Raw genomic sequence first — 11,787 nt, 5'->3', positions numbered from 1 at the left:
GTGTGCAATGAGAGAGAAATCTTGTGTAGTGGGCATAACCATGATATCGATTTTGGACAGCAACAAGTCAGTAAATTTATTGAATTAAACAAGCATGGCAGACATTACATACATACATATCACCGTAGGGGGGTTCAAACTAAAATAGAATACCAAAAAGACCACCATGAATGGGAGTTTAAAGAGGCGTAAAAAAAAAAAACTCCCTAAAATAAAATATGCATTAATAAGCGGATGCTAAAGTTGCCATTACATATACAAATAAGTGCTAACAATTTAATATTTAAATTATAAAGTACGTAAGAATGATTTCAGAGCTTTCTTAAACAGCTTCAGGTTGCGGCCTCTACAACATAATTTGCAAACCAGTCGTTCCACTCGCCAGACGATTCAAACGAAAAAGAGTATTTGAAACAGTTGCAATTGCAACGCTTGACAATTTCTGTCGTCCTATCTTGTAAAAATCGCTAAAAAAAAAAAACTGCTTGTTCTTGGTGTACTAGGAGCACTTCTTGTACCAGTGATGGTACTCAGCATCTGCTGCTCTGAACAAAACTTAGAGAATGCTAATGGCTAAATATAACCAACAAAAAATACCGCGTGCTCTTCTTGACGGTTAACTTGGGAGAGCTTGAAAATCTAATCCGAGTAGCAAGCAACATATACATCTACATGTTTAATCCAAGAGCGGATGTTACCGCGTGCGTGTTGCCTGGATGTTTTCGTGGAAGATGAAAACGCGTGTAAAGTCGCTTTGGTTCTCCACGTGAAGATTGGCTATTTCTACAATAAAGTCCAATACCTTTTATTTATACAGGCCCTTTGTATTTCCAATACCGGTAGTTATCTAAAAATATCTTCCAAAGGAATGATTAATTACATTAATAATGCCTATGTGGAGGATCAACTCTTATTGCATTACAAGATAGTTGTGTTGAAGAACAAGTTATAAGTCGTTGGGCTAATTAGACCGCTCATGGCGTCTCGAATATTTTGGTTTTTTACAATAACTGCAGACATTCTCGCGCGCTCTTCGGCTAATTTTCATCGTCATTAAGCGGACAGACACATGAATTTATAATTTATGCGATGCGTCAACGAACGAGAGCAGACAATATGAAAATTTGTTCTCGTAAAAAACAAACTGACGTCAGTTCTTCATGCGTCTGTCCTGTTATTGATCCGCAGCTACTTAAACAATGTCATGATCAATAACAGGACAGGCGCATGAAAACCTGACGTCACTTTGTCAACTGTATACAGTCTGTGTGATTTTCAAACCGGTTGGACGGGTTCATAAACAAGATCTTGTTCTAGATCCCAGGTTTCGTTGTCCTCCTCCTTTTCCATTTGTAATCCCTGGTCGTGCTTCTTTCTCAAGTATGCAAGATACGAGTTTTCACTTATTGTCATTTTTTCACAAATAGTCTGCAATCCTTTCGCCAAGTCAGTTCTAATGGAATAGCCTTTAACAAGTTTTCCCGCATACACTCTTTGTAAGCGGGTTTCATTTGTTACGCATGCTCGTTTCATGTCGCTTTTCCTCTCACGAAAAATGGTCAACTCTTTGTAAAAGCTTTCACCTTCGTTTTCAATCTTTTTCCAAAATGATTTGTTAAAATACTCAAACAACAGAACATCGGCTTTGTTCCATCTTTTCACGTTTTCTCTAACATCGTCGGTTAGTACTGTGTTCTTTTCTTTGTCTTGTCGCTCGTTCAATTTTAAATACAAAATGTCCTCCATTTGCCAGCAAAGAAGTCGCTTCATCAACACCAATGATTCATCAAAGTAATCCATTATCATAACCAAGTCAAACTCTTTGTCCAGAAACTGAATGTACTCGTTAACAGCAGTGAGATTTTGATAATACTTGAAGCTCAAACCCAAATCATACAGAAGAGGATTTCTGACGAGAGGCGACGCCTTTACACTCTTGAATTTGCTAAATGAAACTCCATTCTTAAGGAATGTTTGCACAGAATCTGGACCATTTCCCACACCAAGACGATATCCTACCTTCATGTACCTGAACACAGACTCAAAATTGTCCACAGGGTTTCGAAGAATCGTTAGATACTTGCTGGTTTGTTTAGGGAAGAGCCAATTCATTGGTTTCTGATTAAATCGTGCGTGACTGCACAAAATATTTGGTGCCTTGCTTTGTAAAAGACGCGGAAACTTAACCTGAAATCTTTTTGGCCATCCTAACAGTGTAGCGTCTGAGAGGACAAAAGAAAGATTTCTCAAATCCCCGTAGCGAAAGAAAATATTTGTTATTGTGCTCGAGCCAGTTTTATGCGTTTTAAGAAAAAGGATGTGTTTTTCCGGCGAACACTTCCTTGGAGTCGAAGTTACTTCAGGATAAACCAATTCTGTATTGGCATTGTTGGCTTCCAACCTGTTATAAATAATAATAAAAGAAAATACAAAATTCAGTCAGTATTCAGAGAATATTCCTTTGTCGTATGATCTGCTTTTTTTGCTTCATAATTTATCTAGCTTCCACTTGGTTGTCAAGATGGTTTACAGGGGAAAAGAAGCAGTGCTTTAGTGTCAATGGGTGTAAGTTTTATACTACCATTGGAACGTAAAAGGTTGGCTTCAAAATGTTTACAGCTGGTGTAAAATTGTATATCTGAGTCATTCCAAAATGCACCAAATGACACTAGAGAGTGACATTTTGATTGCGATTATCGACATAAATATTAATTATCACCCAAAGGGCAATTTGATAATTGTTGTATCCCTTATTTTTTTTTCGAGGTATGTCTCCCTCGATACAACAACAACTTTATTTGTACTCAACATAGAAATTAGAGTTAGATGAACAAAAATAAGTTAAAATAAAGAGAGTACATGGCTGCCCGAAATAACCTCGATGTGTGCATTTTACAAGAGGGCCAGGATTCACGGCCTTTTCACACTTGGGGGAATTATCAAGAAAAAAGAAGAGAACAGAGGGAAACGAAGAGCGTTGCTGGGATATGTCTGTTCCATTACGTTATCTACACTGCACTTGAACTTATTCGCTAATCTGCCAGTACGTCACCGGGCTCGTTTTTGAGTTGAAAGTACCAATAAAGCTAAAATTAAGGGTGTTTTCAACAGGTCAGATCGTTTCCATGGGAACATGTCCAGAAAATAGTCACTGTTTTTTCACTAATGATTGGCCACTTGTTTGATGCTATTTGTGAAGCCTTAGCTGAAAAGAATAGAAGTATTGATCTATTAAAGTCGAAGTGCTCAAAAAAAGTTTTTGAAACTGATGCCTGAAACCTCCCTTAAGGACAACAAGCTTGCTACGCCAAAGCCGCTGAACTGAAGTGCTAAAAGTCGATATGTTGACTGATTGGACAGCTCTGTAATCTCAAGTCAAACAGTTAACATTTTACTTGAATTAATTAAACGAGGTTTGAACATTGATGTGAAATGAAAACAAGAGCTGTTCCATCCCAACATTTTAACTTCGGGAAAGAAGAATTTTAGTTCTACAAATAGCTTAAAATAAAGCTGTGTACGAAATTTGACCGGACATCACCTCTTATAGATTCATCGATTGAAAGAGTTATATGTCACATGTCAGGGTTAAGTCTGTTCTGCTACGTCAAGGTGCAAGATTACCTTTCTAGAGAAATACAGCTGCTATACTAAGGTACAAAACTTCTCTAAAAAAATTTTAGGAAGAAACAAAAGATGGCAAAAGTTGAAAGAGGTGACGGCCGAACGACAAATTTATGATATAATTACTCTTACTTTTTCCAAACTTCACTCTAACCTGACATCCGTGACACCTTTTGGTAATGCACCTTTTGAATATTGAGCGAACGACTTTTCATCCGCCAAGTGGACGAGAAGTAACAATGTAGACACCAAAGCTACAAAAGCTAAGAAGGTGAACAATAGGGTTGATCGAGACATCGTCTGCGTGCGCTCTGTACTTTGAAATGGGGACAGTTGAATTTTAAAGTTTTTGACTCAAAACGATACCCGACGGTGGGTTTACAATGACAGAGACGAAATGTAAATGACAGCTTTAGCTTGTTAGTTCACTCTTTTCAAAAAAAAGTAACTATGGTTGAAAACGATTCACCGTGATTGGACAGACTGGGGAATCTTATTAATGAAACGTGGCATGTGACAACAACATACAGTACGAGACAAAACTAGGGTATTTATGGTAAAAAATATATCGGGGAATTCGAAGTAATTTTAGCGTAAGCAGTTTCAAAGCGAGAAAGAAATGATTTTTAAAGCTAGACTTGGCAGATCAAATAATACACTGCTGTCATACAGTTTTGAACAAAACGATCAAGCAGCACTTCATATGGGCGAAGAAAATTGTTCTAGAGAATGACAAGTTGCCTTGGTGACCCTGTAGCACAAGTACTGTAAGCTTTTTATGATTGCGAAATGAGAAAATATGTCAAGGCTTGGTATGGAAATTAACTTAGCGAGATGTAACACCACCTTACGTTGCGTGTCGTTGAGCTCGAAACAGTTCAAGCAATTCCACGGTGTTTCAATTTCCCTTCAGTGTCTTATGTAGTATAAGTCATTGCAATTGTATTGTGGAAAAAAAAAAAACAATCGGATGAGGAAAACTGAAACAAGTTCAATCACCGAAATCATTCCAAGTTTGAAATTCAATCCTAAAGAGTCACTTTTACTGTAATTTTTGTCATATTTATAACTGCAACTCTGACGATACGATCGTTGAATCTGGCCCCTTTATGCGTTTTCGCTCTTGCACAACAACGACAACAACAACAACAATCTTTAATTGTACTATCTCTCTCGTCTACGAATTGCAGAAAATATACATAATAAAATTAGAGTACTGGCTACTTGGAATAACCATAGGAACTAGCGGGGCCATGCAGCCAGCTGACATCAGCGTCAAATGAAAATGAATTACAGGTCAGCAAGATGGCAGACATGCACATATAAAAAGAAAGGAAAAGAAGAGGAGGAAAAAACGCTATTACTACGTTATCAGGGACAAAAATTAAACACCACCACGCCTTTTCATGACACAAACCTTCGCCGGGAACTTTCTTTCGATGCAGAATTTTAACCTGAGCCTTGAAATCGTCATAAATAATAATAATAACGATAATAACAATAACAATAACAATAACAAGAACAATAACAATAACAATAACAATGACAATGACAATAATAATAGCAATAATAATAATAATAACAATAATAATAATAACGAATATTTTAAGAGGATGACCCATCAGTCGATATTTACGTAATACCGGAAATACGCAATACCTTCAAAAAATCATTCTACGTTGTGTCGGGTTTTGCTTTTGTATTCTTCATTTTATATGTAAAGCCGATTAGATCACTCTTGATCCAACGTATACGAGCAGGATTATCGTTCCGGTTGCTTGCTTAAACATTTTATAGACCCATCAGTGTATTACACACTGTTATCAGAGGGGTCCTGTAAAAGAAACTTGTGAAAATGAGGTAAAAAAGGCGTACAAAATTAGTAAAAATTACTAAGCATTTGTTTCTTATTCGGAGAGAGGAAATTTCAGACTTTAAATTTTGTTCTGTCTCTTTCTCTAAACCTGAGCCTGCGATCAGTCCGGCTCGATGCCACTTATGCCACTTATTTGTTTCACGATCAAAACAGTCAATTGTCCAATCAGCGCGCGAATTTGGAATCACACAGCACTTCACATAACGCTTCATATAGCGCTTCAAATAACGCATCACATAACGCTTCACACAGCGCTTCACATAACGCTTCATATTGCGCTTCAAATAACGTGTCACCAACGCTCCATATAGTGCTTCACATAACGCTTCCTCGATGCCTTGTTTTCCGCTGTGTTATTAAAAGGAACGTAAACCATCCCGGGAACACCTAAACAAAGGCAAATCCAGAACTCAAGTTGGGTCGACTCGGGAAAAGTTGACAATATCCGCGCTCCTTCGCTCGCCCGCTTGGTCCCTCACTTGTTCGATCTCTCTGCCTGAAAAAGAAAAGGAAACGTCTGCTACGCGGGCTAAGTTGACAACCGCCATTGAGCCTCCTCCAAGGTAACAATAAAGATCAAGAAAACATGTTTTATGACCAGAAGAATTTTTTAATTCAATCTCGCCAACTACTCAGCTAGAGAAACATATTTTCACAACGCCCAATGGTCGGCGGGTCTCTTTTACATCGTTTATAGAGGCACGGCACGAAAAATCGCCTTTACCGCGCGTCAAATGTGTTGTTAAAGGTTTTGTAAAGGTCGCCTTTGCACGCTTTTGACGATCTGCGACGCGAATCAAAGATCATCTGTGAATAAACCTTTACCGCCAAATCAAAGGCGTGAAAGGCCGTTTTTACTCACCTGTGAACGCCTGTGTTTTTAGGGTTAAAGGTGATCCTTTAACGCCTTTCCGCACTGTCAAAGGCGGGTCAAAAGTGTAATCAAATTTGTCTGCGATTCAAGTCAAAGGTTTGCTAAAGACGTGGTCGAAGATGGCTGTGACGCAGGCCAAAGGTTTGTCAAAGGTGCTCCGCGCGTTCCGCGCTCGCGCGTCTCGTCCGAACTTCTCGCTCGCGCTCCTCTTTCGCGATTCGCGACCGTTGATCACGTTTCGCGCGATCCACATCTTATACGCATTTTTCTGCTTGCTACACTAGCACGTAATGCGACTGATCATGAGGAAAACATTGTTCTATCTATCGTGAAAACAACAGTCAACAAATTTTCCATGGTATAAAGCGCATTTATTTAACATTGAAGTACTACTTAAACAATCTGATGTCATGATCAATAACAGGACAGGCGCATGAAAACCTGACGTCACTTTGTCAACTGTATACAGTCTGTGTTATTTTCAAACCGGTTGGACGGGTTCATAAACAAGATCTTGTTCGAGATCCCAGGTTTCGTTGTCCTCCTCCTTGTCCATTTGTAATCCCTGGTCGTGCTTCTTTCTCAAGTATGCAAGATACGAGTTTTCACTTATTGTCATTTTTTTACAAATAGTCTGCAATCCTTTCGCCAAGTCAGTTCTAATGGAATAGCCTTTAACAAGTTTTCCCGCATACACTCTTTGTAAGCGGGTTTCATTTGTTACGCATGCTCGTTTCATGTCGCTTTTCCTCTCACGAAAAATGGTCAACTCTTTGTAAAAGCTTTCACCTTCGTTTTCAATCTTTTTCCAAAATGATTTGTTAAAATACTCAAACAACAGAACATCGGCTTTGTTCCATCTTTTCACGTTTTCTCTAACATCGTCGGTTAGTACTGTGTTCTTTTCTTTGTCTTGTCGCTCGTTCAATTTTAAATACAAAATGTCCTCCATTTGCCAGCAAAGAAGTCGCTTCATCAACACCAATGATTCATCAAAGTAATCCATTATCATAACCAAGTCAAACTCTTTGTCCAGAAACTGAATGTACTCGTTAACAGCAGTGAGATTTTGATAATACTTGAAGCTCAAACCCAAATCATACAGAAGAGGATTTCTGACGAGAGGCGACGCCTTTACACTCTTGAATTTGCTAAATGAAACTCCATTCTTGAGGAATGTTTGCACAGAATCTGGACCATTTCCCACACCAAGACGATATCCTACCTTCATGTACCTGAACACAGACTCAAAATTGTCCACAGGGTTTCGAAGAATCGTTAGATACTTGCTGGTTTGTTTAGGGAAGAGCCAATTCATTGGTTTCTGATTAAATCGTGCGTGACTGCACAAAATATTTGGTGCCTTGCTTTGTAAAAGACGCGGAAACTTAACCTGAAATCTTTTTGGCCATCCTAACAGTGTAGCGTCTGAGAGGACAAAAGAAAGATTTCTCAAATCCCCGTAGCGAAAGAAAATATTTGTTATTGTGCTCGAGCCAGTTTTATGCGTTTTAAGAAAAAGGATGTGTTTTTCCGGCGAACACTTCCTTGGAGTCGAAGTTACTTCAGGATAAACCAATTCTGTATTGGCATTGTTGGCTTCCAACCTGTTATAAATAATAATAAAAGAAAATACAAAATTCAGTCAGTATTCAGAGAATATTCCTTTGTCGTATGATCTGCTTTTTTGGCTTCATAATTTATCTAGCTTCAACTTGGTTGTCAAGATGGTTTACAGGGGAAAAGAAGCAGTGCTTTAGTGTCAATGGGTGTAAGTTTTATGCTAACGTTGGAACGTAAAAGGTTGGCTTCAAAATGTTTACAGCTGGTGTAAAATTGTATATCTGAGTCATTCCAAAATGCACCAAATGACACTAGAGAGTGACATTTTGATTGCGATCATCGACGTAAATATTAATTATCATCCAAAGGGCAATTTGATAATTGTTGTATCCCTTATTTTTTTTTCGAGGTATGTCTCCCTCGATACAACAACAACTTTATTTGTACTCAACATAGAAATTAGAGTTAGATGAACAAAAATAAGTTAAAATAAAGAGAGTACATGGCTGCCCGAAATAACCTCGATGTGTGCATTTTACAAGAGGGCCAGGATTCACGGCCTTTTCACACTTGGGGGAATTATCAAGAAAAAAGAAGAGAACAGAGGGAAACGAAGAGCGTTGCTGGGATATGTCTGTTCCATTAAGTTATCTGCACTGCACTTGAACTAATTCGCTAATCTGCCAGTACGTCACCGGGCTCGTTTTTGAATTGAAAGCACCAATAGAAGACATCGTCTGCATACGCTCTGTACTTTGAAATGGGGACAGTTGAATTTTAAAGTTTTTGACTCAAAACGATACCCGACGGTGGGCTTACAATGACAGAGACGAAATGTAAATGACAGCTTTAGCTTGTTAGTTCACTCTTTTCAAAAAAAAGTAACTATGGTTGAAAACGATTCACCATGATTGGACAGACTGGGGAATCTTATTAATGAAACGTGGCATGTGACAACAACATACAGTACGAGACAAAACTAGGGTATTTGTGGTAAAAAATATATCGGGGAATTCGAAGTAATTTTAGCGTAAGCAGTTTCAAAGCGAGAAAGAAATGATTTTTAAAGCTAGACTTGGCGGGATAAATAATACACTTATGTCATACAGTTTTGAACAAAACGATTGAGCAGCACTTCATATGGGCGAAAAACATTGTTCTAGCGAATGACAATGGAAATTAACTTAGCGAGATGTAACACCACCTTACGTTGCGCGTGGTTGAGCTCGAAACAGTTCAAGCAATTCCACGGTGTTTCGATTTCCCTTCAGTGTCTTATGTACTATAAGTCATTGCAATTGTATTGTGGAAAAAAAAAAAAACAATCGGATGAGGAAAACTGAAACAAGTTCAATCACCGAAATCATTCCAAGTTTGAAATTCAATCCTAAAAAGTCAGTTTTACTGTAATTTTTGTCATATTTATAACTGCAACTGTGACGATACGATCGTTGAATCTGGCCCCTTTATGCGTTTTCGCTCTTGCACAACAACAACAACAACAATCTTTAATTGTACTATCTCTCTCGTCTACGAATTGCAGAAAATATACATAATAAAATTAGAGTATTGGCTACCTGGAATAACCATAGAAACTAGCGGGGCCATGCAGCCAGCTGACATCACCGTTAAATGAAAGCAAATTACAGGTCAGCAAGATGGCAGAAATGCACATATAAAAAGAAAGGAAAACAAGAGGAGGAAAAAACGCTATTACTACGCTATTAGGGACAAAAATTAAAAACCACCACGCCTTTTCATAACACAAACCTTCGCCAGGAACTTTCTTTCGATGCAGAATTTTAACCTGGGGTATAATTGAAATCGTCATAAATAATAATAATAACGATAATAATAATAATAATAATAATAAGAAGAAGAAGAAGAAGAAGAAGAAGAAGAAGAAGAAGAAGAAGAAATAAAATGCAAACAACGGCAACAAACATAACACATGAACTATGCATGGTTTGGAACAACAATCTAAAATTTTCGTGACGTTTCGCATACTACAGCACGCATCTTCAGAAGTGGTGGTTACAAAAAAACGAAAGATTTAAAACTTAAAAATACAAAGCGAGGTACTGGTAACTAACTAAACAATAACGAAAACAAAAGGTGATAGCTAATAAAGTGACAGCTTTTCACTGCTAGCATTGTCATTAAGTGTTCGTTTTAAGTCTCGTATAAACAATGTTTCTTTTATTTTACAACGTAAATCACATTGTCCACTAGCTAAGACCTCGAAATAGTCCCATTTGATGTTATGGCCGGTGGAGATTGCGTGATCAGTAACAGCGGAATTGTGACCCACTTGCGTAAGGGCTTTAAAATGCTCGACCTTTCTGTCATGCAGTCGTCGCTTTGTTTTGCCGATATAGAAAGCGTCATAATCCCAGCAGCTGGCTTTGTATACGACTTTAGATTTTTGCGAGCGATTTAAACGATCTTTGTAAGGAAAAAAGGACTTAACTCGGCAAGTGTTCTGAAAAATCAACCTAAGATTGACGAAACCAAAAAATTTATTAACACAAGATTTAAGACGACGTCTTGTTGTTCCAAACCATGCGTAGTTCATGTGTTATGTTTGTTGCCGCTGTTTGCATTTTATTTCTTGTTAAATTGAAGTGGCCAAAGAACAATAATAATAGTAATAATAATAGCAATAATAATAGTAATAATAACAATAATAATAATAATAATAACAATAATAATAATAACGAATATTTTAAGAGGATGACCCATCAGTGTATTAGACACTGTTACCAGAGGGGTCCTGTAAAAGAAACTTGTGAAAATGAGGTAAAAAAGGCGCACAAAATTAGTAAAAATTACTAAGCATTTGTTATTCGGAGAGAGGAAATTTCAGACTTTAAATTTTGTTCTGTCTCTTTCTCTAAACCTGAGACTGCGATCAGTCCGGCTCGATGCCACTTATGCCACTTATTTGTTTCACGATCAAAACAGTCAATTGTCCAATCAGCGCGCGAATTTGGAATCACACAGCGCTTCACATAACGTTTCATATAGCGCTTCAAATAACGCATCACATAACGCTTCACACAGCGCTTCACATAACGCTTCATATTGCGCTTCAAATAACGTATCACCAACGCTCCATGTAGTGCTTCACATAACGCTTCCTCGATGCCTTGTTTTCCGCTGTGTTATTAAAAGGAACGTAAACCATCCCGGGAACACCTAAACAAAGGCAAATCCAGAACTCAAGTTGGGTCGACTCGGGAAAAGTTGACAATATCCGCGCTCCTTCGCTCGCCCGCTTGGTCCCTCACTTGTTCGATCTCTCTGCCTGAAAAAGAAAAGGAAACGTCTGCTACGCGGGCTAAGTTGACAACCGCCATTGAGCCTCCTCCAAGGTAACAATAAAGATCAAGAAAACATGTTTTATGACCAGAAGAATTTTTTAATTCAATCTCGCCAACTACTCAACTAGAGAAACATATTTTAACAACGCCCAATGGTCGGCAGGTATCTTGTACATCGTTTATAGAGGGTCCACAATAGGGTTCTCAGATCCAGCTTTCCCGCCCATTTTTTCCTGTTAATCCCACCATCCCGCCCTTTTTTGCCTGGAAATCCCGATCCCGCCTACTTTTCAAAGACGTTTCTGCGTTAATTATTAATTTTTTAAATTATTAATTAATTAATTATTAACACAGAAACTTTTAAAAAATAGATATCGCATAAAAGATCACAAAAATATGCAATAGGTAGCAGATAAGTAAGCACAAATGATTATAACGTTTCCTTCTCTAAACTGTTTACTGTTTTGTTTTCTTTTGTCTACGTAACAGTGAAATGTAATGATTTTTCATTACCATATTCAAGGGAT

At 37.9% G+C, this 11,787-nt stretch overlaps 2 protein-coding genes across 2 annotated transcripts; both read right to left on the bottom strand.

Annotated features, from left to right (window-relative positions):
- Nucleotides 1-11: 11 nt before the first annotated feature.
- On the bottom strand, nt 12-2,200 carry LOC145463075 (galactosylceramide sulfotransferase-like). The gene has a single exon (XM_081446790.1). It carries the CDS (start codon nt 2,110-2,112, stop codon nt 1,276-1,278), a length of 837 nt encoding a protein of 278 aa, XP_081302916.1. The 5' UTR covers nt 2,113-2,200; the 3' UTR covers nt 12-1,275.
- A 4,224-nt stretch (nt 2,201-6,424) lies between these two features.
- Nucleotides 6,425-8,227, bottom strand: LOC145463813 (galactosylceramide sulfotransferase-like). Its single transcript, XM_081447608.1, has 2 exons — nt 8,163-8,227; nt 6,425-7,981 (listed from the first exon to the last, which is right to left on the bottom strand). The coding sequence occupies exons 1-2, from the start codon at nt 8,225-8,227 to the stop codon at nt 6,856-6,858; spliced, it is 1,191 nt and encodes a 396-aa protein (XP_081303734.1). The 3' UTR covers nt 6,425-6,855.
- Between the last annotated feature and the right edge of the window lie 3,560 nt (nt 8,228-11,787).

Source organism: Orbicella franksi, chromosome 12 (assembly GCF_964199315.1).
Source record: "Orbicella franksi chromosome 12, jaOrbFran1.1, whole genome shotgun sequence".
In the NCBI taxonomy this organism is placed as follows: Eukaryota; Metazoa; Cnidaria; class Anthozoa; order Scleractinia; family Merulinidae; genus Orbicella; species Orbicella franksi.
This window is presented reverse-complemented; position numbering and strand designations above follow the sequence as displayed.

Coding starts and splice junctions, on each gene's coding strand:
- LOC145463075 (XM_081446790.1), bottom strand. CDS start 2,112: ATGAATTGGCTCTTCCCTAAACAAACCAGCAAGTATCTAACGATTCTT.
- LOC145463813 (XM_081447608.1), bottom strand. CDS start 8,227: ATGACTCAGATATACAATTTTACACCAGCTGTAAACATTTTGAAGCCA. Junction 7,982..8,162: donor CCAACCTTTTACGTTCCAAC/GTTAGCATAAAA, acceptor TATTTATAACAG/GTTGGAAGCCAACAATGCCA.